Source organism: Pipistrellus kuhlii, unplaced genomic scaffold (assembly GCF_014108245.1).
Source record: "Pipistrellus kuhlii isolate mPipKuh1 unplaced genomic scaffold, mPipKuh1.p scaffold_m20_p_2, whole genome shotgun sequence".
NCBI lineage: Eukaryota > Metazoa > Chordata > Mammalia > Chiroptera > Vespertilionidae > Pipistrellus > Pipistrellus kuhlii.
Window position 1 is genome coordinate 36,749,193 of NW_023425515.1, and position 23,244 is coordinate 36,772,436.

Consider the following 23,244-nt stretch of genomic DNA (forward strand, 5'->3'; position numbering starts at 1 on the left):
GGTGAAGAACACCACTAAATATTTGACCATATATAGCAGGCTAATTTTTTTAAAATATATTTTTATGGCCGAAACCGGTTTGGCTCAGTGGTAGAGCATCGGTCTGCGGACTGAAGGGTCCCGGGTTCGATTCCGGTCAAGAGCATGTACCTTGGTTGCGGGCACATCCCTGGTAGGGGGTGTGCAAGAGGCAACTGGTCGACGTTTCTAGCTCTCTCTCTCTCTCTCTCTCCCTTCCTCTCTGTAAAAAATCAATAAAATATATATATTGTATATATATTATATATATATATATATATATATATATATATATATATATGCATTTCAGAAAGGAAAGGAGAGAGAGCGAAACATCAATGATGAGAATCATTGATTGGTTGCCTCCCACATGCCCCCTACTGGGGGGTTGAGCCTGAAACCTGGGCATGGGCTCTGACAGGAATCAAACCGTGACCTCCTGGTTCATAGGTCAATGCTCAATCATTGAGCTATACTGGCTGGGCAGCAGGCTAACGTTTAAGTTGATAATTTTATACGGCCAGCAAATGTTATAAATATCCAAATGGCCCTTGGCAGAGAAAAGGTTCCCCACCCCTGATCTACATAGCATGCACGAATGACTCTAAATTTGTTTCCTGTTCTCCTCTTGCCATGCTCTATCTAGCTACTGATCATTTTACCTGGATGCACTTCAAATTCTACATGCTTAAAAGCAAACTCATTCTTACCCGCAACCCTAGGCAACCCGATGTGTCCCTCCCTTTCCAGAAATGCCCCTAAATCTCTCCCATCTCCTCCACCTCATTATTACGCTGACGACAGACCCAGGGCCTCTCTCACATGGGCTAGCACAAGAGCCTCCAGCCTGCTCTCTGTGTTCTCTCTCTCTCCTTTTACAGGTATTTTTTTCCTTAACTGCCTCAAAACTAATCTTAAAAATCCCTTATCAGCTCAACCTCATTAGTCATTAGGTCAAGATTATTGGGCAGGGGAGGGGGAGAAGGATCAGCTGGAAGAAGGTAAACGGGATAAATGGTGACAGAAAGAGACTAGACTTTGGATGGCGGGTACACAATGCAATGTGCAAATGATGGACTGTAGAACTGTGCCTATATAATTTTATTAACCAATGTAACCCATGTAAATTCAATAAAAAAATAAAGATAACGATAACAGCAAATATTGGCAGGCATGCAGAGAAACTGGATGCACACATTATTGGTGGGAATGTAAACTTGTACAGCTACTATGAAAAAGGGTATCGATGTTTCTTACGAAACTAAGCACGTATCGATACTTATCATATGACCCAGCAATCGCATTCCTGGGCATTCCAGAGAAATGAAGCTTACCCACACAAAATCCTACATGCAAATATTGAAAGCAGTTGTATTTGTAATAGCAAAAAATTAGAAGTAATTCTTATGTCCTTCAACAGGTAAATGGTTAAACAAACTATGGTTTATCTATCACATTGAATACTGCTCACAATTAAAAGGGAAGAAATACTGAAACACCACAAATTAGATGGCTGTCAAGGGACGAACATGGAATGAAAAAAAGCCAATCTCTAAGATTCCATACTCTAGATTTCATTTATATACAATACTCAAAATGACAAATAGAGATGGAGAACAGAATCATGGTTGCCAGAGCTTAGGAGAGGGCAGGGAAGTGGCTGTGGTTATAAAAGGCTAGCATGGGATGGAGGTGTTTTGTATCTTGACTGTGGTAGAGGTTCATACAAATCTATACATGTGGAAAAAAAAACCTGCACAGAATACACACACATAAATGAGTGCTTGTAAAATTGGTGAGGTCTTAATCAGGTGGATGGACTGTATTAATGTCAATCAATCTCCTATTGTGATATTCTACTGTAATTACTCAAGAAGTTACCATTGGGGGAAGCTGGATAAAGTGCATATGAATCTCTCTATATTATTTTTTACAGCAGCATGTGGCTCTACAGTTATCTCAAAATAAAAAGCTAAAGGATGAAAAACCCCGCCTCAATGACAATAACAGTTCCCCAATACCCATAGTAAAGCATGGCATGCAGAATTTCCCTTACACATCCTACAATCAAGACAACTAGTTCTAAGAGCTAACTTCTTAGAACACAGGCTACATGGCAGGCGCCATTCTAAGCATTTTTATGTATTATCTCATTTAATCCTCAATGATCAATGATTCCACAAGTTCGGTTCTACCATCAATGCTACTTTAAGAAACTTTTTAAAAAGGTTTTTAGAGAGAAACATCGATGTGAGAGTGAAACACCAGTCGGCACACCCCTTACGAAGGTTCAAGCCCACAACTCAGGAATGTGCCCTGACCGCGAATCGAAATGGCAACCTTTCCATATATAGGGCAGAGCCCAACCAACTGAGCAACACTGGCCAGGGCCTGTGACTGCTATTTTATTCCCAAACCACTAAGGCACAGATGATGTACTAGTAAGTAGCTTGATAGCATCACCACCCAATCATCCTTCAAAGCCCTGCTCCAATGGTACCTTTGTGACTTCTTCTAGACTTAAGTGCTATACTAACAGGTCAAAAACTCAGAAGATGTTAATAAATACTTAATTAACAAGGTCTAGACAAAAGGACACAAAGTTATAAAACTGACACTTTAAAGATTTGACACTGATTACACTGAATCTCTGCTTCTCCAAAGTTAAGATTGAATGGGAAAGTATTGTACAGGTTATAGTGGGGACAGAAAACACCCATTAATGAGAAAATGTTAATAAGACAGCCAAAGAGGGACAGCTAACATTAGGCTAATGAAACTCCAGTGTCAGCTGCAAAGCTCACATCTTCCTCAAGTTTTCACAAAACATACACATGAACACAAACGCATGTCTTCTTAAGATCAGTCATCTCCCCGTCTCCTTTTCATGACTTTTGCAAGTCATGAAAAGGCATGATCTCTTTTGTTAGGAAAAAGACACTTTCTCCTTTTTAAAATTACTTCCCTTAGGAGAAACCAGATTACAGGTTTTTTACTTGAAAAGCTTACTGATTATCCTACAACAATCTAGAATTGTGCCAAGTATTGTATAAATTCTGAATGAGTCTCTCCAAAGGAGTCATTTTAAACACAGCCAACAGAAGCAGAAGAGAAGAAAACAACTTTAAGCCCATGAATGAAGCTTAATGGTTCAGATTTCTTCTGCTCCATCCCCCCTCCCCTCCCATAAGTTGTCTTCTCTTAAGCAAAACCTGTGCAGAAGGCACCAAAGGTGAGCATAAGTGGCAGAGAGAAGGCAACGGGAGAAGTGGGTAGAAGGTTAAAAGCCAAGTGCTCCTCTTTCGTAAATAACCATAAATTCTTTTTCTTTTTAGTTTACCTGTGCCAAACTGACATGCCAGGGAACAAGATCTCAAGTGTTCCCTATAAATTTTTTTAACAGTGATGTAAAGCCAATAAAGAAAAGGAAACTATGCATTACATGATAAAAGAAGGTGTGGTCTAGGAAAACAAGCAGCTAAGACAAGGAGCTCAGAAAGGAAATACTGACCTGCCCAGTTCTCCTGTATCTGGAGTCCTCTTTGTCCTGTCTGGAAGTACTGGTTCTCTCTCTCACGTTTCTGTAACCAGGACTGGGGATGATATACTCTTTTCCTATGTCGAGGTCCTTCATCTTCTCTGATTGGAGACGCCAGGGCTCACAGACTCCTGGTTTCACTTGATAATTTCTGAAATTAAAAATTCACCAAGAACAGATATTTCCTAAATTGTGCTTTATAATATGCAAAAGTGCTTTAAAATAGGAAAAAGGGCAAAAGCACTGAGATTTTCTACCCCTCTAGCTACAAAAAAATATTTGAAATCTTTTTCAAGTACCACTTCATATTTTCAAGGGGAAAAAAAATCAATATAATAGGATCAAGAATTCTCTCCTCCCACTGCTAAGGAAAACAAAAAGGTAAGAAAAACAGACACACTGGTAAAGAGACACCCAACTTCTTCCCTTGGGTTCAAAGGGGAATATTTATAGGTCTTAAAAAAGTAAAAAATAAAATAAAATAAAAAGACTTTCTGGAAACAATTTGAGTTTGTTCTAAGGATTATAAGCTTCACAATTTAAAAATGGGCATTATCGGGACCGGTTTGGCTCAATGGATAGAGCGTCGGCTTGGGGGCTGAAGGGTCCCAGGTTCGATTCCCGTCAAGGGCATGTACCTTGGTTTCGGGCACGTCCCCAGTAGGGGGTGTGCAAGAGGCAGCTGATCGATGACTCTCTCTCATTGATGTTTCGAACTCTCTATCTCTCTCCCTTCCACTCTGTACAAAAATCAATAAAATATATATTTTTTAAAAATGGGCATTATTCCTCCTACTAAGTTTTCCTACATGAAAACTTACAAAATACTTATTTTACCAATGGTCTATCCCATCTTTGCATTTTTATAATTGACAGCGAAGAAACTGATATTACTTTAAAGTACCATGGAGTTACATAGCTAACATACAAAACAATAACATGCCTTCACTTTTAAAATGGATATGAAAGTGTTCTAAAATTAGATAGTAGTGATGCACAATTCTGTGACTATACTAACAAAACACTTCAAAAGGCTGAATTTTCACGCATGGTTTAAAAATTACAGTACATCTCAACAAAGCTATTATTCAAAAGCAATAACCAAAACAAACTTCTCACCCTGCCCTATGAAGGCTTACCTAGTGTGACCTGAAACTGTTCTAATTCTAATCAATATCTGTACCAACTTTCATTACTTTTGAAAAAATAAAACACATACACAGCTCTCTGAAACATTTCCCCCACTCTATGATGGTTCAAACCTTCCCAAATACAAGCTGAATAAAACCTCATTCATACCAGTCTCGCTAGAAATTAAAGAAGTGCAGCCATGTTGCCTCTTAAATGCCATAAACTCTTGCTAGCAATTACTTCAACTTAAAAGCACTACTCTTCAAACCAAATTCTGACAGCTACAATTCATATTTTTAAGGTATCAGAAAAAAAGGAGAACACTTAATAATCCTCTAAATAAGAAGGACGAAATTTTCTGAGATCAGTGCTTCCAGCACAAAGAAAGCTTGACTTCTTGCCTTTCAGAAGTCTGAGTACTCGTACTCAGAGTTGATAAACTTAGTTCCTTATCTTAAAAAAATAAAATAAAAAGTCACCTTGTCCAATGACAAATCACACGATAAGCAATCACGTCACTGAGACCTCATTAAGCCTCAACTATAAACAGAGCTGGCACTTGGCAGTGTCTGGATGCAGATATTAGTAATCCTCCTTGTTACCGGGGTCACAAAAGTCCAACCTTCCCCTCCAAAGGTTCCGGAGCCTACCTAATTTCCGGAAGCTGAAAAGATTAGTCCTACTTTGGAAAAAATACAGGAGGAGGGGAGGGAGAAGGCCAAGGGAGCTCATTTATATGATCAAATGCCCTGTCAAGAGGAACATGAAGATCACCTCAGCAGTATGAGAATTCACAATAACCAAAGTTTCTTTCTATCACTTGATTTCAACTTACTCTACATATGAAGGACGTGGGGAGCAATTTCCCATCACCTCTAACACTCTTGCTTTTGCATCAAGACTCCCCTTCCAGTGATACAAGTGTACAGTGAAACAGATGACCCGGCCTGGGAGATGGGCGTTGCACAGGATCAAGAATTTCAATTAGCCAGACAGGTGTCCCCAAATTGCCTTCATAATTTAGGCTTCCAACATCTCAGGTAATCTGGTTCCAAGCCCTGAAGCTGCATGAGAGAACCCAGCCTGAGGCTACAAGAATTCCTATTTACCACTCTCTTCCAATCCACTTGTTGTGTTCCCAACCTTCTGCACCTTTTACTTACGCTGGACCCCAGTGTAACCTACCCATCTCCTCCATCAAAACCTGCAACTTTGCCAACCATTGCCGTGCCTCCTGCCTCCCCACGTCTGTGCAGAAACCAAAGGGGCCCTGTGTGATAAACGCAAAGCATCATGCAGCTCTGTGTGATGGAAGTGGAAAGGGCACTGATGCAAGTCAAGAGATCTGGGTCCCATCCTGGGCCTTGCCCAGGGTTTGCCCTGCGTGCTTCAGTCACGAACCTCATTTGCCCATTTGCAAAAACAAACAAACAAAAACACACACGAGAGGATGGCTTCTCAGGTCGCTGGCAGCTCAGAGTCCGGTGTGTGTGGCTTAATTCGGGGTGCCCCAGGCCGTCCTCCCCACAACTTGAGGATGGGGGCTTCTCTCGGGCCAGCTCCGCCTGGGATGCCCTGGACCCTAGGGCGTTCCCACGTCCAGTAGGGGCCTGGCGAGCCGAGAGCGACCCACACCCACACCCACGGGCGCAGCACCCCCTGGTGGCCGCAGCCGGGAATGGAGCCAGCACTCTTGACCGCTCATCCCACCCTTGCATGCCTTCCCAGGCCTGCACCTCACCACGTGCCCCGAGGGCTCGCATCTAAAGGAGGGGGCGGCGGGGGACCTGAGGAAGGCCAAGGCCCCGTTTCTCAGGTGTCTGGCTTCTCCCAAACTGCCCCCCTGTCCCCGGATCATAGTCCACCGGCCCCAGAGGAAACACAGGGGAGTTGAGCCACGTGACAACCGAGGGAGAAGAGAGGGCGGCGGCGGCGGCCACCACTTACCTGTGCCCCGGGTCCAAGCCCGCCGAGCCGGCCACTCGACCACGCTCCCGAGCATCAGCTCCGGGGGCAAAACAAGCCTTTATAGCGGCATTGGCCGCCGGACTGCGCATGCGAGATGCACAAAGCCTTCCCTAAGACTGAAGGGAATTGTAGTCCCGCGTCCAGGCGCCCGAGGCTGGGGGTGCGGCGAAGGACTCTATTTCCCAGAAGCCCCGCGGCCGCCCTGGGGGCGGGGCGGGGTGCTTGTCCACCGCGATCCCAGCTCTGCAGCAGCCTGCCCGGGGCTCCGGCCACCCGGTCCGCAGTCCTTCCCCGGAGCCGGGCGCCCGCGGGGGCGGCGGGGAGGGCGGGCTGGAGCCCGGGTGGCCCAGCAGCCCGGTGTTTGCAGGCAGGTGATGCCGCCGGCGAGCGGCCGTGTCTGCACCAGAAACACCGTGAAGGTCACCGTGCTCGTAGGTCCTGGTCGCCAGCCAGTCCCGAACCTTATCTGCTTGTGCACCGCTCAGGAATCCTGCATTCCCCGATATCGCTTTGCTTTTATCCCACTGCCCGACGCGTCGTGGGTGCTGCCTGCTTCTAGATAATAAAATGCCGGGATCGCAGTTGTCACAGAGTGGCAAGAGCCATGGACGCGGTATGCCAACTCATCCCTTTCTTCTTCTTTATATATATATATATATATATATATATATATATATATATATATATATATATATATATATATATATATATATATATATATATATATATATTAATATATATATTTTAATATATTTTATTGATTTTTCACACAGAGGAAGGGAGAGAGATAGAGAGTTAGAAACATCGATGAGAGAGAGTCATCGATCAGCTGCCTCTTGCACACCCCCTACTGGGGATATGCCCACAACCGAACCCGGGACCCTTCAGTCCCCAAGCCGACGCTCTATCCATTGAGCCAAACCGGTCTCGGCTTAAAATATATTTCTATTGATTTTTAACAGAGAGGAAGAGAGAGGGATAGAAGTTAGAAACATCGATGAGAGAGAATCATCGATCAGCTGCCTCTTGCACACCCCCTACTGGGTGCCCGCAACCAAGGTACATGCCCTTGACGGAATCGAACTTGGGACCTTTCAGTCTGCAAACCGAGGCTCTGTCGAGACTGAGCCAAACCATCCCCTTCTTTTTATACGTGAAGTGGGATCCCCAAAGAGATCGACCACTTTATCTCTGTGCTTCATCTGTACCTTCAACACGATCATAACATAACTTACTCTTGAGTGCCCACCTACTCTAATCTGGTCCTTTCCATGCGATTCTCATTTCTTTTCATCTCCATCACAGCCCTGTGTGTAGGTACTAGGATCATCTATTTAAGAGATTTAAAATATAAAATAAAAAATGAAGCCCCTCTGGCGGCATTCAATAGTTGAGAGTAGACCTTTGAAGGGGAGGTCCCGGTTTGATTCCTGGTCTGGGCACGTGCGCCGGTTGCAGCCAGATCCTCAGTGGCTGGCGTGCAGGGAGGAGCGGATGGATGCTTCTCTCTCATCATTGATGTTTCTATCTCTCTCCCCCTGTCCCTTCCTCTATAAGAAAATCAATAAGAAAATATTTAAAAAAAATAAACGAAGGTAAAGTGACTTGAAGACACTAAGGTGCTTAGGCAAAGATGATTGATAGACAAGTACAATAGAATGAAGAGCCTAGAAGCACATTAATAATTATATGTAAGGTTAATCTGTAACTGGGGGGAAAAAACACATTACAAATCTATAGGGAAAGAAAGAAGATTCCATAAACAGTGCTGGGATAATAGTTAACCCTAATTTTAAAATACTCAGTTTCTAACTGTATCCCTCTCTCTTCCTCTCTGTGAAAAATCAATAAAATATATTTTCAAAAAAAATAAATAAAATAAAATACTCATTACTGCTTCATACATACCACACAGAAAAATCTGTTTCAGGTAGGCAAGAAACCTAAACTATGAACGAGAAAACTTTAACACATTTAGAAGAAAAGGTGAAATATCTATGTGATCTTGAGAGTAGAGAAGAGCTTCTTAAGATACAAATAAGAAAGGAAAGATTGATGAATTTTTACTACATTAAAATTTAACCTTCTGTACAAGATGCCATAAGTGAAGACAAAACACAAGTTATAACTGACAATGTTCTTAAATGTATAATGTACAAATAATTTCTACGACTGAATAAGAAGTGGCAGATAACCCAATAGGAAAACGGGGAAGTGATGTGAACAAGCTGTTCACAGAAAAGGAAACAAAAGCAGCCATTCAAATATGTTTGAAAAGACACCCAGTCTCACTGATAATCAGGGAAATGGAAATTAAAATAGTGATGAGATGCCATTTTATGCCCATCTGATCGGGAAACCAAAAATCTGACACCACCAAGTGTTGTCAAGGATCTGGAGAGACAAGGTATTTCACGGATTGCTGGTAGAGTGAGGATCCATTGATAGAACCACATCAAGGAGCAATGTGGCAAATTCAGTGGGTTGGACGTGGGGTGTATTGTTCGACCTCAAGTAGATCCCTAACATTCAGTGGCTTGAAGTCAAGAAGTTTATGCTTCTTGTGTTAGGAGTTCATTTCTAGGCGAGGGTACCAGATCAGCAGTGCATTTCTGCTTCTTACAGTTCATCAGAGACCCAAGGTGACCGTGGCTATCTCAGGTTCAACATTTGGCTTCCTAAGTTGCTCCACTCATTGCTACCACCAGTCACCCAGGTGGGAGTAAGGAAAAAGGGAGTGTGAAGGTGTGAGCTGGTCTTCAGGCACCAGCCAGGAAGCTGAATACTTCACTTCTAATCACATTAGAAGGAAGAGGGACTCACTATAGCCGAAACTAGTTTGGTTCAGTGGATAGAGCATCGGCCTGTGACTGAGAGGTCCCAGGTTCGATTCCGGTCAAAGGCATGTACATTGGTTGTGGGCACATCCCCAGTAGGGGGTGTGCAGGAGGCAGCTGGTCGATGTTCCTCTCTCATCGATGTTTCTAGCTCTCTATCCCTCTCCCTTGCTCTCTGTAAAAAATCCATAAAATATATTTAAAAAAAGAAAGAAAGAAAGAAAGAAAACCATAGACCTTGTTGATGAATCACATGTAATGGCTGAGGAAGAGAGGTGTCAAGGGAAACACATAGGTTTCTGGTTGCAGAACCGGATGGACGGTGTGATGTCTGTTGATTGACATGAGAAGCATTCTGCTACAATAGCCTTCTGCACCCTCCTCCACCCGGCTTGTCAGGAGCTAATTAATGTCCAGTGGTAACCATCAACCCCCATCGGCTGTGGTACTCACGTTGGAATTCTTCTGCCAGGGATAAAGACAAAATGTCTCTTTTGCAGATCAATGTTGCCATGAAATAAGGCTTTAAAAAATAATTAATTAAATCTCTTATTTGACATCATGGAAACATCATAGTGTTACAGAATAAGGTATCTCTTTAATGGTCTCGGGAAAATTAGAAGAGTATTTACGATATAAACAAAGCCAAATAAAGGCCAAATGACATCATACCATGTTTTGCACACAAAGGTTTTGTGGCATTAGTAGAGATTAGCAATGGGATTAGCTGAGTGTCCATAGTAGTATACCCTGTTTCCCCGAAAATAAGACAGTGTCTTATATTAATTTTTTCTTTTTTTTTCTTTTCTTTTCTTTTATTTTTATTTATTTATTTATTTATTTATTTATTTATTTATTTATTGTCTCTTTACCCCTTTTATTTAAAACTTTTAAATTTTTTCTACCACGAAACTGATTTACATGGAACTTTCCAGAAGTATGTTTTTTCTAAAGTTGAAATACTTTTGCCTTTATACATAGTTCTTCACAAGCAAAGGAGCGGGCGGTGGGAGGGGTGAGGGTGGAGAGGATCGTTTTCTTTTCTTTTTTTTTTTTTTTTTTTAGCATTTTCTCATATCAATAATACCTCCGCATGCCCAATGATACACTTCACAGAAAAGACATTTCCAAATAGGTCAACCAGCCTCATCCAGGCCCCACCCAAGGCACTCACAGATCAACACCCCAGCGCTATACTAACTCAACACATCCAGATCTAAGCCTTCATCACTTGATTCAGCAGACCCTCAAGTTCCCGCAAAAGTTTCCAGCCATGTCTGAGAGGCAGCTGTGGGGCAGGGGCAGGCGAGGAGCGAGCTGTTCCGGGCCTGGCTGCTCCGGGACTGGCCTCTGTTGCTCTGGTTCGTTCCACAACCAGCTGCTCCAGGTCTGGTCACTGCCGCTCCCAACCTAGTTGCTCTGGACTTGGCTGCTGCTGCTCCGGGCCTGGCCGCACCCAACCCGGCTGCTCTGGGCCCGGCTGCTCCGGGCCTGGCTGCTCCCAGCCTGGCAGCCCCTGCTCCAGGCCTGGCCACTCCCAGCCTAGCAGCCGCTGCTCGGGCCTGGCCTTATATTAATTTTTTTCTCCCAAAGTTGCGCTAGGTCTTATTTTCAGGGGATGTCTTATCTTTCCATGTGCTAGGTCTTATTTTCGGAGGATGTCTTATTTTCGGGGAAACACTGTAGTTATTATTAATAAGTCACATCACATATTCATTTTATGAAGGAAAGTATTACACACTTGCACTCTTTGTAGTAATAACTTTCCAAGCTCATTAGCAGTAAAATTAATAGTTAGAATAAAATAAAGTATTGCTTTAAATTTTTTTTTGAAGTACTTATATTGAGATGCACTATCAAATTGACCTCAAATATAACAGAGAGGTGTTCAAAATCTAGTTCCTTATTAAAAAGAAAATGATGTATAGCAACTATCTAATGTTAGCAAAATAATATTATCCAGCACATTAAATTAGTGTTGTTTTGATTCTGCAGTCTTGTGTGTACATTAAAGTTAACTTTATAGTAGTAGAAGAGCAGTAAGTAGAAGGACTTTATACATGGGTTCCTGGAAGTACATATTTAAGTAATATTATAATATAAATTTAAATAAGCATCAGAGCTTTAGGATCATTATTTCCCTTCAAATAGGTCTGAACCTTATGCAAGTTTGGGAGACACTGGGCATTAAACCAACTTCAGTTTGGTCTGCAAGACCTTCCGTGATCGGGCCCCACATAATACCACAGCTTCGTTTCCTGCCGCTCTCCTACTCAAATCTGAGGTCCTGGCAACACTGTAATTTCCATGTTTTTACTCTAGCTGTTCCCTCCACCCAGAACAAGCCATCTAAATCTACTCAGCTAAAAACAACAAACACCACAGCCCATAGGCATGCCTTGGGATGTTAATCCTCCCAGAGTAATAATGAAGCATTATTTACTGAAATGAAGAGAAGGACACAGAATGCCCAGCATCTCTAACGGTAACAGGCACATGCGGACTCTCCTCCGTTACTGAAAAGTACGGCTGGACACCTGTAAGGCCGTAGAGTCTCACTAAGGGAGGCCGGAACCAGCAGCCCAGCCACCATGGAACCTTCTGCCCCAAACAGGTCGAGGCACTTCCCAAATGTCTTGCTTTATAAATACTGGTGCTTGTGGGTTTTTGGTGTTTTTTTTTTTTATCAGAAGAGGAGATAAAGAACTTTGGTCTACATTGGTGATAACCTTTTTGGCACAGATGTCAGATCAGAAAAACTAAACATCTATACAAGCTGTGTTTCATTTTCATTCCAAATAGTTCATTTATGGAGTCCCAGGCTGAAATAATATGTATTCTTAAAACAAAAATTGTATGCTTTACTGATCCCAAGGCCACTAATGAAAAACTTCCTGTTACTTTTCAGCTACTAAAAAGTTACGGAGTGTATTTGAGAAGTAACAATACCCAAGCATCTTTTTAAATGCTTATCCCAAAATTAGATATAGATCTAGGTGGATGATATGTGGCCTGCAGCTGACAGCCCGTTGATCTAAAGAAAAAGAAAAGGAAAAATATTCCTCCTTGAGTCGAACTTTATATTGCCCAGAGATTCGGAAACAACTTGCAATTCATATTTTACTTTCTATTTGCTTGTAGATTTTTGTAGCTCAGATAAAATTTCAGGTTTTAAAATACTTGCCTAGTTCTAGCTGGTTTGGCTCAATGGATAGAGAGCGTCAGCCTGTGGACCTAAGGGTCCAGTCAAGGGCATGTATCTACCTTGGTTGCTGGCTCCTCCCTGGCCAGGGCTCTGGCTGGGCTCACGCAGGAGACAACCAGTGGATGTGTTTCTCTCACATCGATGTTTCTGTCTCTCCCTCTCTCTTTCACTCTCCCTAAAAACCAATGGGAAAATATCCTCGGGTGAGATTAACAAACAATAATAAGATACTTATCTATTTTTAAATTATTTATTTGTACATATGCAACTTGCATGCTATATTCCAGTGTTTTTCAACCTTTTTTGGGCAAAGGCACACTTGTTTCATGAAAAAAATCACGAGGCACACCACCATTAGAAAATGTTAAAAAATTTAATTCTGTACCTATATTGACTATATATAAAGTAATTCTCTTGAATAGGAATCAAATAAACACAAAGAAAGTATTTTATAATTACTTTATTATGAAATATTAAGTAAACAAAATAGTGAAAAATTATAAAATTCTTGTCTTGTCTGCACCTACGGCACACCAGGCAACATCTCGCGGCACACTAGTGTGCCGCGGAACAGCGGTTGAAAAACGCTGCTATATTCTATCTATAGTAAGTTTTAAGACAATTTTTTAAACTTGTAGTAATTTTTTTTCTTCTGGATTTATTCTATTTAACTAAAGCAATTTCCACCCCTCCTACCCCCAAATAATCAATGGAGTACTAGTCCAGCAAGATATTCTGAGATGCAGAAATTATCAAAGTCAACTAAGTGGAAAATTATGTATATGGTATTCAAGTCACATGAACAAATTTTAGATAAATACTCTGAGAAATAAAACCTATTTAGTTAGACCTAGCCAGTTTGGTTCAGTGGATAGAGCATCAGTCCATGACTAAAGGGTCCTGAGCTCTGGTCAAGGGATCATGCCTGGGTTGTGGGCTCGGTCCCCAATTGGGGACGTGCAGGGAGCAGCCGATCAATGATTCTCTCTCATCACTGATGTTTCTATTTCTCTCTCTAAATCAATAAAAAATATATATTTTTTAAAAATCAATGGAAAAAATATTCTCTGGTGAGGATTAATAAAAAAATAAAATAAAAACCAAAGCACACACACAAAAAAACCCTATTTAGCCTTTTTTAATTCAGTATTTCTCAGACTTATTTGAATGTGAAATAACAACAGGAAAGGAACTCCAGCGGTGGAAAGCAGAGGGATGGACCTTATCAGTACCTACTTGAGTGAGGCTGAGTGAAAAGCGCTTATAGGAACAAGGTGGCTTCAGTCAAACCAGACAGCTTAAGTCCAGAAGATTCCATTCTGCCTGAAGTAACCCAAGCAAATCTCAGGTGAGCCAGGATAACAGTAACTATTACTGCCATTATTTCTGCTTCAATTTGTTAATTGCTCAGGATGGAAAGGCACTACACATACATTATCTCTAACCACATAAAACTCCTGCAAGATAGGTTTCATCTGATTTTTTAAAAATTTGTACGTATTTATTTATTTTTAACAATTATTATTATTATTATTGATTTCATAAAGGAAGGAGGAGGGAGAGAGAGATAAAAACATCAACGTTGAGAGAAAAATCATCCATCAGCTGCATCCTTCATGCCTCACACTGAGGATCAAGCCTCAACCGTGACCTCCTGGTTCATAGGTCAACGCTCAACCATTGAGCCATGCTGGCTGAACCATCCTTCAAATTTCAGAGATAAGAAATCTGAGGCTGAAAGTGAAATTATTCCAATAGAAACAGGATCTGGTCTTAGACCCATCTTCCTGCACCTTACCTACTCATTCTAAAGCTTCTTTATTGACTCAACTGCTCTCCATTTGTTCTCAAAACCACTGATTACCCTCTCTGGAGTCTTTCCTGACAGAAATAATTCTAGAGAAAACAAGTTAAACCATTGATTATTTTGGCCCACTTAACTATACCATGTCTGGTTTCCTCTATGAACCAAATATTTGCACACCCTAAATCTGATGAGACCTCTGATCACCTAGGCAGGACATGATATTTTGAAATTACTTCTCAAGGCCCTTTGAGCATCAACCTATGAACCAGGAAGTCACAGTTTGACTCCTGGTCAGGACACATGCCCAGGTTGCAGAGTTGATGCCCACTGTGGGGCTTGCAGGAGGCAGCCAATCAATGATTCTCTTTCATCATTGATGTTTCTATCTCTCTCTTCCTCCATAAAATCAATTAAAAAAAATTTTTTTTGTTCTAAAGAATCACACAAGAAAATCAATCTTTTTAAAAAAAATATATTTTATTGATTTTTTACAGAGAGGAAGGGAGAGAGATAGAGAGCTAGAAACGTCGATGAGAGAGTAACATCTACCAGCTGCCTCTTGCATGCCCCCTACCGGGGATGTGCCCGCAACCAAGGTACATGCCCTTGACCAGAATCGAACCCGGGACCTTTCAGTCCGCAGACCGACGCTCTACCACTGAGCCAAACCGGTTTCGGCAAGAAAATCAATCTTAACAGTCAAAACCAGCTCAAACACCTAGAGAGACCAAGCAGATAACATAAATGAGGGGAGCTGGTCAGGAATAAAACAACAGTTGGTGACAAACTGTGATTGCTCTACCACAGGGCTTAACTGTTTCTTAGCTTTTACCCCATTGTTGTCAAGCAGAAATGTGAGCCCAGTATTCCTTGATCATATTTTTCAAATGAATCTGGAAACACAGTTTTTATGTGAAGTCTCCCAATTCCAAAATGTTGATAACTAATTTCTTTTTTTAAAATATATTTTTATTGATTTCAGAGAGGAAGGGAAAGAGAGAGATAGAAACATCAATGATGAGAATTATTGATCAGCTATCTCCTGCACGCCCCCTACTGGGGATCAAGCCTGCAACCCAGGCATGTGCCCTGACTGGGAATTGAACCTTGACCTCCTGGTTCACAGGCCGACACTCAAGCACTGAGCAACACTGGCCGGGCAACAACTAATTTCTTTAAAACTTTGGCACTGCCCCAAACAACATAAACTTGCAGGCTGATCGTTCATAACCTCATAAGTTAACTTCTACTAAAAGCAATATTCTGCCACCTCCCCTCTACCCCACTAATCACTCCCTCCATCCAGTAGACCTGGGTCCATGTTGCTTTTGATACACTCAAAAAAAAATCAAAAGTTAAGACCTATCAGTACTGGAGTCATGTTTAAAACCTTAGAGTCTAAAGTTGGTTATAAAAAAAAAAAAAAAAAAAAGGAGACACCATTTAAAAAAGAAAAAAGATGGCAAGAGGGTTAAAACAAGTGCATGAATCACTTGAAGACAATGCAGACATTGTGTTACTCTGTAGGATGCATTGTATGCCAAAGTGACTCCACAGTATGAGGAGGTCATAGGCACTGCTCCAGTGACCAAATATTTTTGCTTCCTCCTCTGCAAACTGATTTTCCAGATTAATTTTGGAGATTAGATTCAGGTCCAATTAGGTCTCAGGGTGGGTAGTCCTCCATGACATTTTTTTAGCACCAGGGGTGCTTGATAGAGGGGTGACTAATGCCACCCGACACCTCTGTTATTCAAAGCTAGGGCTCTAGGTGTGGCCTTTTTAAGGTCAACATCACCACTGTCTCCAGAGAAGAGCCAAGGAGAGGAGGATGGAAAGAGGCTGGCTCCATGGGGAGGGATTCCTCCTCTGCCTCCTTTTCCACCTGCTGCTTCAAGGTAAGACGGGACAAGAGCAGGAGCAAAGCAGACATATAACTTTGGGGAACAGAGAAACCAGGCTAATTCTTGTTATTCCTAGGCAGCCAATGATTGGATATTCATTTTGGTGAAAACAGAAACTTATAACACTGACAGCTTTGTACCTTTTTCTAGGATCCTAACAGTTAGTTCACTCTTCTCTCTAGTTACTTCATCACTCTCCTGCTTCGATTGTTCTCCTCTTCCCTGTGTCTTTCTCTTTCCAAGCGTATAATCCATTCCCATGGTTTCTGAATATCAGGTAATGTTAAAAAGAAAATTCCTTTTTAGCTCTCTTGAAACAAATGAAATGGAACAGGAAGGAAGCTAAAGGAAAGAATGTGGATAAAATGTTATGAAGATGAAAACTTTTCCAGGAAAATTTTTCCCAGTCTAGAGTATTTTTTTCCTGTTCATTATTGAAAATGAGCAACCAGGAAGAGTATAACATCAAAGATCAATAAGTAAAAATAGATGTTACCACATCATTCTCTGTTTCTACTCCACAAAGTAAGACTAGAAAGGGGTTGGGTATAAGATTGGTATCAAGGAACTCTCTTTAAGGTAGTCTCAGCCCAGGAAGTGTGGCTCAGTGGTTGAACATTGACCTATAAACCTGGAGGTCATGGTCTGATTCCCGGTCAGGGCACATGCCTGGGTTGCAGGCTCAATCTCCAGTGTGGGGAGCTCAGGAGGCAGCCAGTCATGATTTGCTCTCATCACTGATGTTTCTAGCTCTTCCTTCCTCTTCCTTCCTCTCTGAAATCAATAAAAAATATATTTTTTAAAAAGATAGTCTCAGTGGTGCCCTGGCCAGTGTTGCTCAGTGATTAGAGTAACAGTCTTCACATCAAAGGATCTTAGGTTCAATCCTCAGTCAAGGGCACATACCTGGATTGCAGATTCAATCTCTGGTGCTGAAAGCAACCAATCAATGTGTCTCTCTCAAATAGATTGATCTCTCTCTTTCTCACTCTCTCTCCCTTCCTCTTTCTTTCTCTCCAAAAATCAATGGAAAAAATATCCTCATGTGAGTATTAACAAAAAATAAAAAGTAGTCTCAGTGGTGATGACTGCTGAGTTTTAGAACAGAACAATCACGGCACATAGTAGAAACTCATTTAAATATTCATTAAATTGAAAAATTGGGTCCCTTCTTTAAGGTCTCACATATCTCATACTACTTACATACTTGATGCCAACAACGTGTAAGGCCACGCCACCCTGAACGTGCCTGATCTCATACTACCTATCTGATTACTCCCCTCTTCATTAATTTATCATCATCTACACCTTAGTAATATAGGGAGAAAGAGAACTGTGGTTGCAAAATTTGTCACTAGCACATCACCCAGATGGCTCAAGGACAGAGATGAGCAATGGAAGGACATTGCCTGGAGGTGGGAAGGTTGGTGGTGAGATTGTTAAGAACATAGCAGGACACTGAAAAGCAGTGGTCAGGGCTGAGTTTGCATGCACCTTTGGATAAGTTTTGCATGGAGACAGAATCAATGGAATTAAGGATGGAGCCCTGACTCAGCTCACCTCATCGACTTCCACCATTTGCCTACCAGCTCAGCCCATGTTCCCTGCTCAGGAAGGAGGAGAGCATATGCTTCTCCCATGCCCCCTATGTTCTCACTGTGCAGAAACCCTCCCCAAGCCCCAGCCCTGGCCATGGAGACCCTCTCTCACAGAGTCTCCGCTCTCTATAGGAAGAGCCGACAATTTCACCATCAATTGCTCAGGGTTTGACCAGCATGGGGTGGATCCTGCTGCCTTCCAAGCAGTGTTTGACAGAAAGGCCTTCCGTCCAGTCATCAACCACAGCATCCCCACTCAAGTCAACATCTCCTTCACCCTGTCTGCCATCCTGGAAGTGGTAAGTCCTGACCCAACACTGCAATAATATAGTGGTAACCTGTGGGTCTCCTCATTGGAATTTGTAAAATTAAGAGCTCATTCTATGGGTAGAGGAACATGAGAGGGAATGCTACAATATTACTGCAGGTAAAGTCTGTCCCTTTTTGAAATAGTCCACAAGAAACATAATCCCAATGGCCTCATACTGCTTTCTTTCTCTTATGTTTCTCATGTGCCCTGGATTATTTGACCTACATTTCTCAGTGGCTTATGATTAAAAATGATGATCGCCACACTGGAAATGAGTGAGAGGTAAGTGTTGGCATTGGACCTGACTTCATATATTTATTAACGATCCTGGATTGAAAATTGTCTTTCCAGAATGCACAGCTTCAACTGATGACATCATTCCTGTGGCTAAATGTGGTATGATATTCATAGTTTCTTCTTTACTTATAGTACCTTCCTTTTTCTACTCCTCAGTCCAACTTTGCAGATTACAATGTATAAAGCTGAGAATACCAATGAATTAGAAAGTTCAAACAGACTGAGACCAATAATGAAAACACAAAGCTTCGTGACTATTCTGCCAGTTGAGGAGGGAAGAGATGGGGCACAGGGAGAAGGTAGAATAAACAAAGGTCATGGAAGCCGATATTTAAATGGCTCCACCCAACGAAATCCAAATCCAAACTCGAGGTCTCCCTTGAAAGCTCTGAAAAAGAAGTGGAAGTAAGTAAGGCTGTTAGTGACATTGTGGCAGCTGTCACCAGAGAAATGAGTGAAAAAAGAAATGTAAAGTGCAGAAAATAGAGCAGGACTAAAACTAGTTCCCAGCCAAAATCGGTTTGGCTCAGTGAATAGAGCCTCGGCCTGCGGACTGAAAGGTCTGAGGTTTGATTCCCGTCAAGGGCATGTACCTTGGTTACGGGCACATCTTCAGTGCAGGAGGCAGCTGATAGATGATTCTCTCTCATCGATGTTTCTAACTCTCTATCCCTCTTCCTTCCTCTCTGCACAAAAATCAATTTTATATATATATATATATATATATATATATATATATATATATATATATATATATATATTTAAAAATACTAGTTCCTAGCCCATTTGCCCATGTCATGGTTTCCTTTAGATCTGGTACAATCCATTCATCAGTTGGAACCCAGAGGAATGTGGGGGCATCAATAAGCTCAGCATAGCAACTGAGAACCTGTGGCTTCCAGATGTCGTCATCAATGAGTTGTGAGTACCAAGGATGAAAAAGGCAAGAAGGAAACCACATCTGCAGAGAGGAGCATGATGTAGTCCATAGGGGCCACACAAAGACACATAAAGGAGCAGAATCTGAACTGAGGAACTTACAAAATCCCCAGAACATGGAGATAGGTAGAAGGGGGAGACCAGACAAGTGGGGCTGGAGCACAGGAATGAGGGGACCTGAGAGAGAAAGAAGGCCAAGCCTAATGGGGAACCGCAGCACCCACCTCCTCATCTTCCTTCTGAACAGCATGGATATAGATCAAACACCTAGAGGGCTCAATGCTTATGTCACCAGTGAAGGGCGCATCAGATATGATAAGCCAATGAAGGTGACCAGCATCTGTAACCTGGACATCTTCTATTTCCCCTTTGATGAACAAAACTGCACATTCAGCTTCTCCTCTTTCTTGTACACAGGTGAGTGAAGCTCGTATACAGTAGTCTGTTGAGATGCAGAGAAAGGGTTTTGGAAGAGGAGAGAACAGGAAGCTGGGAACAGTGAGGGAATCTCACTGAAAGTGATGTGGAAGCAAAGTGGTGAGAAATCTAACAGTCTGGGCAAGGAGGTTGAGTTGGGGAGGCTGAGTCGTCTGGATCTCTTTGCAGTGGAGAACATGGTCCTGGGCATGGAGAAGAAAGTGCAGGAGATTTCTGACACATCACAGAAGCTCATTCAGAACAAGGGGGAGTGGATACTTCTGGATATCCACCAGAGTACGGAGAAGATGACTCTGGACAACAGCCAGTACGACCTAATCATTTTCTATGTGAGCTCAGGGGCCCTGGTTTATGATTTCCTCCTAAGATGCATAGCTTATGTCCCTCCCTAGAGCATAAGCTCTCCCACTAGAAAATAAGCTTTACACAAGCAGAGATTTTTATCACTTTTTTCACTGATAAATCTCCAGTACCTAGCACAGTATCTAGCACTCAGTAAATATTGATGGAATCAATCCTCCCTGACAAAGAAACAAAGCTCCTATGGCAGTGATTACAGTGAGAGGGAGCGTTCCAACCTAGGGACATCAGAACTTTTTGGAGGGCTTGAATTTTTACATTCACCTTTTCGAAGAGATGGTGCAAGACACAGGCAACAGTCTGGTGATTACCAGAGGGAAAGTGGGGAGGGAGGTAAAAGAGAGTACAGGGGGGGATAAATGGTGATGGAAGGTGACTTGACTTGAGGTGGTGAACAACCAATACCATACACAGATGATGTACCGTAGAATTGAACACCTGAAACTGATATAATTATATTAACCAATGTCACACCAATAAGTTCAATAAAGTTTTTTTTTAAATAAAAAGAGATGGTGGGAAAGTTATGAAACACTATCTTGGGGATATGATTTCAAATCCTAGTGACCCTACAGTATCTGCCACTGTCTTACTTTCCCTCCCGTTTGTCTTAAATTTTCTAGCAAATTCACTATATTAGACCTTGATGAGGAGAGAAGGCAGAAATACAGGATAAAATGCACATGATAATCTAAGAATCTGGTCCCTCAACCTTGCTAAGAGCACATTGGTAGGGATAAAAATGTAAGTAGAAAAAGTTGGCACTTTGAGCCAAGAAGGAATGAGATATGTTTCTGTAGTAAGCAGCATGGAAAAAATCAAACCCTGGGAAGGCAGACTGTGGTGATTAAGATGACTCTGTTGAAGAGACAGGACAGTGAATGTGACTTTTTCTTACTAGACAGTTTGCTCTGGGACAAATCTCAACTCTTTATGAAAAAAACAAACAAAGATGTTTTTATTCATTTTCAAAGAGAGAGGGAGGGAGAGGGAGAGAGAGATAGAAACCTCAATGATGAGAGAGAATCATTGATCAGCTGTCTCCTGTACTGGGGATCGAGCCTGCAACCTGGGCATGTGCCCTGACTGGGAATTGAACTGTGACCTGCTGATTCATGGGTTCACGCTCAATCACTGAGCCACACTGACCAGGCCAATTCTCAACTCTTGCTCTTAACTTGCTTGGCAGCCTCCTAACCCACTCTTCACATGACCCCTCTCTCCTCCCTATCAGGTGATCATCAGGCGCAGGCCCTTCCTCTATATCATAAACCTCCTGGTGCCCAGTGGCTTTCTGATGGCCATTGATGCCCTCAGCTTCTTCCTGCCTGCAGAAAGCGAGAGCCGTGCGCCATTCAAGATAACCCTTCTGCTGGGCTACAACGTCTTCCTGCTCCTGATGAACGACTTACTCCCGGACACAGGCACCCCCCTCATCAGTATGGCCCCTCCCTCTTTCAGGAGAATAAAAGCAAGGTTGGGGGCATGAGGTGGGGAGAGAGAATAGTGGAACCAGTTCAGTGTGAAAATGAATCTTTAAAAAGGGTGCTTAAAAGAAAATAGGAAACAAGAAGTCCTGGGACTTGTCACTGGCCCTCACATAGGCTTGTCTTCTCACCAGGTGTCTACTTCGCCCTGTGTCTCTCCCTAATGGTGCTCAGCCTGCTGGAGACCGTGTTCATCACCTACCTGCTGCACCTGGTCACCACCCAGCCCCCACCCATGCCCCGGTGGCTCTGCTCCCTGCTTCTGCACTGCACCAGTCCAAGGGAACACTGTCTCACTGAACCCCAGAAGGGAAACAAGGGCCTGCGTCTCACCCCCATCCAACTGCCTGGTAATGAAGTCAGCACTGCCCTCACTTCCTCTTGTAACACCTCTACTTCTCTGTTCTTGCCTCCTTCCCTGTTCCTCTCCACCCTCAAATGACCTTTGCAGCCCATGCCTGGGTCTCTGTCTCTCCTCAGGTAGGAAGGAGCCCATGGAGTTGGTGGGGAAGGCACCAGGTCCCCGAAAGGCAGAGTTAAATTGGTGCCCTGAGTCAGCAAGGGGCCAGCCGGAAGACGAGGCTCAGAAGCAGCACTTGGTCAGCCTGTGGGTACAGTTCAGCCACATGATGGATGCCCTGCTGTTCCGCCTCTACCTGCTCTTCATGGCCACCTCCATCATCACGATCGTGGTCCTCTGGAGCACCTAGGCGGATGCACATCTGCAAGCTCCAGCCTGCAGCTTCTCTGGCCTCTGGACACCAGCGATGCTCTCAGGCCCATCGAATCCCAGCCTCACCTTAGTTTTAATCTAGTCTTTCTGTGCAGTCAGGACAGGCCTGGGTGGTTTCCTATACCCTCCCAGAGTTGGGTCCTTGCTCCTGCACGCCATCAACCCCCCTCAGCCTTCCCATAAGTCTTGCCTGCCTGACTCCTCAGGAATACTTCGTTGATTGAATCACCCCAATAAACCCCTTTGCAGAAAGCACTGTTTCTTCCCTGAATTTATAGTATAAAAAAAAAAATCTTGGGATTAAGAGTCTTCTTGAAGAAACTTCTCATTACAAAAATAGTGTTTTTCTTCTCTCTCTCTCTCTCTCTCCCCACCTCCCTCCATATCAGACAACATATGGAAGTAGAAGATGGGAGAGAAGAGACCAAATGTATTACAAGGAATTATAATAGAAGAGGAATTAACCTCCTAAATCCACTTATCCTGGATTTAAGCTTCAGAAATTAATAATGTGCTAGAACCAGGCATCTCTTGCTTGAAGTGTGAAGCCTTTTGTCACAGCCTGACATATGAGTCATTCATCATTAAGCACTTAGAATGCTAACATAATCCCAAATTAACGTTAACTGTGCTGCAATGAGTTGATCTGCCCTTAATCATGAAAAAAAAGAAAA

General features: G+C 42.6%; 2 protein-coding genes across 3 annotated transcripts in view; one reads left to right on the forward strand and one right to left on the reverse strand.

Moving 5' to 3' along the window:
- ABCC5 (ATP binding cassette subfamily C member 5) overlaps positions 1 to 6,774 on the reverse strand; it is a 99,692-nt gene extending 92,918 nt beyond the window's left edge. The window contains exons 1-2 of one of the 2 annotated variants that reach the window (XM_036443685.2): positions 6,635 to 6,774; positions 3,530 to 3,707 (exon numbers count right to left, since the gene is read on the reverse strand). In XM_036443685.2, the coding sequence (XP_036299578.1) occupies positions 3,530 to 3,707; positions 6,635 to 6,744 (288 nt within the window). In that variant the 5' untranslated portion in view covers positions 6,745 to 6,774. Of the gene's footprint in view, positions 1 to 3,529; positions 3,708 to 5,015; positions 5,128 to 6,634 lie in introns of those variants that run through there. The other variant, XM_036443687.2, reaches the window with a different exon arrangement.
- Positions 6,775 to 16,335: 9,561 nt separating this feature from the next.
- On the forward strand, positions 16,336 to 22,811 carry LOC118724111 (5-hydroxytryptamine receptor 3C). The gene is given in 11 exon segments (XM_045585218.1): positions 16,336 to 16,402; positions 18,073 to 18,305; positions 18,668 to 18,712; positions 19,425 to 19,534; positions 19,800 to 19,835; positions 19,837 to 19,931; positions 20,169 to 20,234; positions 20,237 to 20,319; positions 21,585 to 21,789; positions 21,972 to 22,187; positions 22,318 to 22,811. Coding segments are annotated over 11 exon segments (1,386 nt in total). The 3' UTR covers positions 22,548 to 22,811.
- The last annotated feature ends 433 nt before the right edge of the window (positions 22,812 to 23,244 follow it).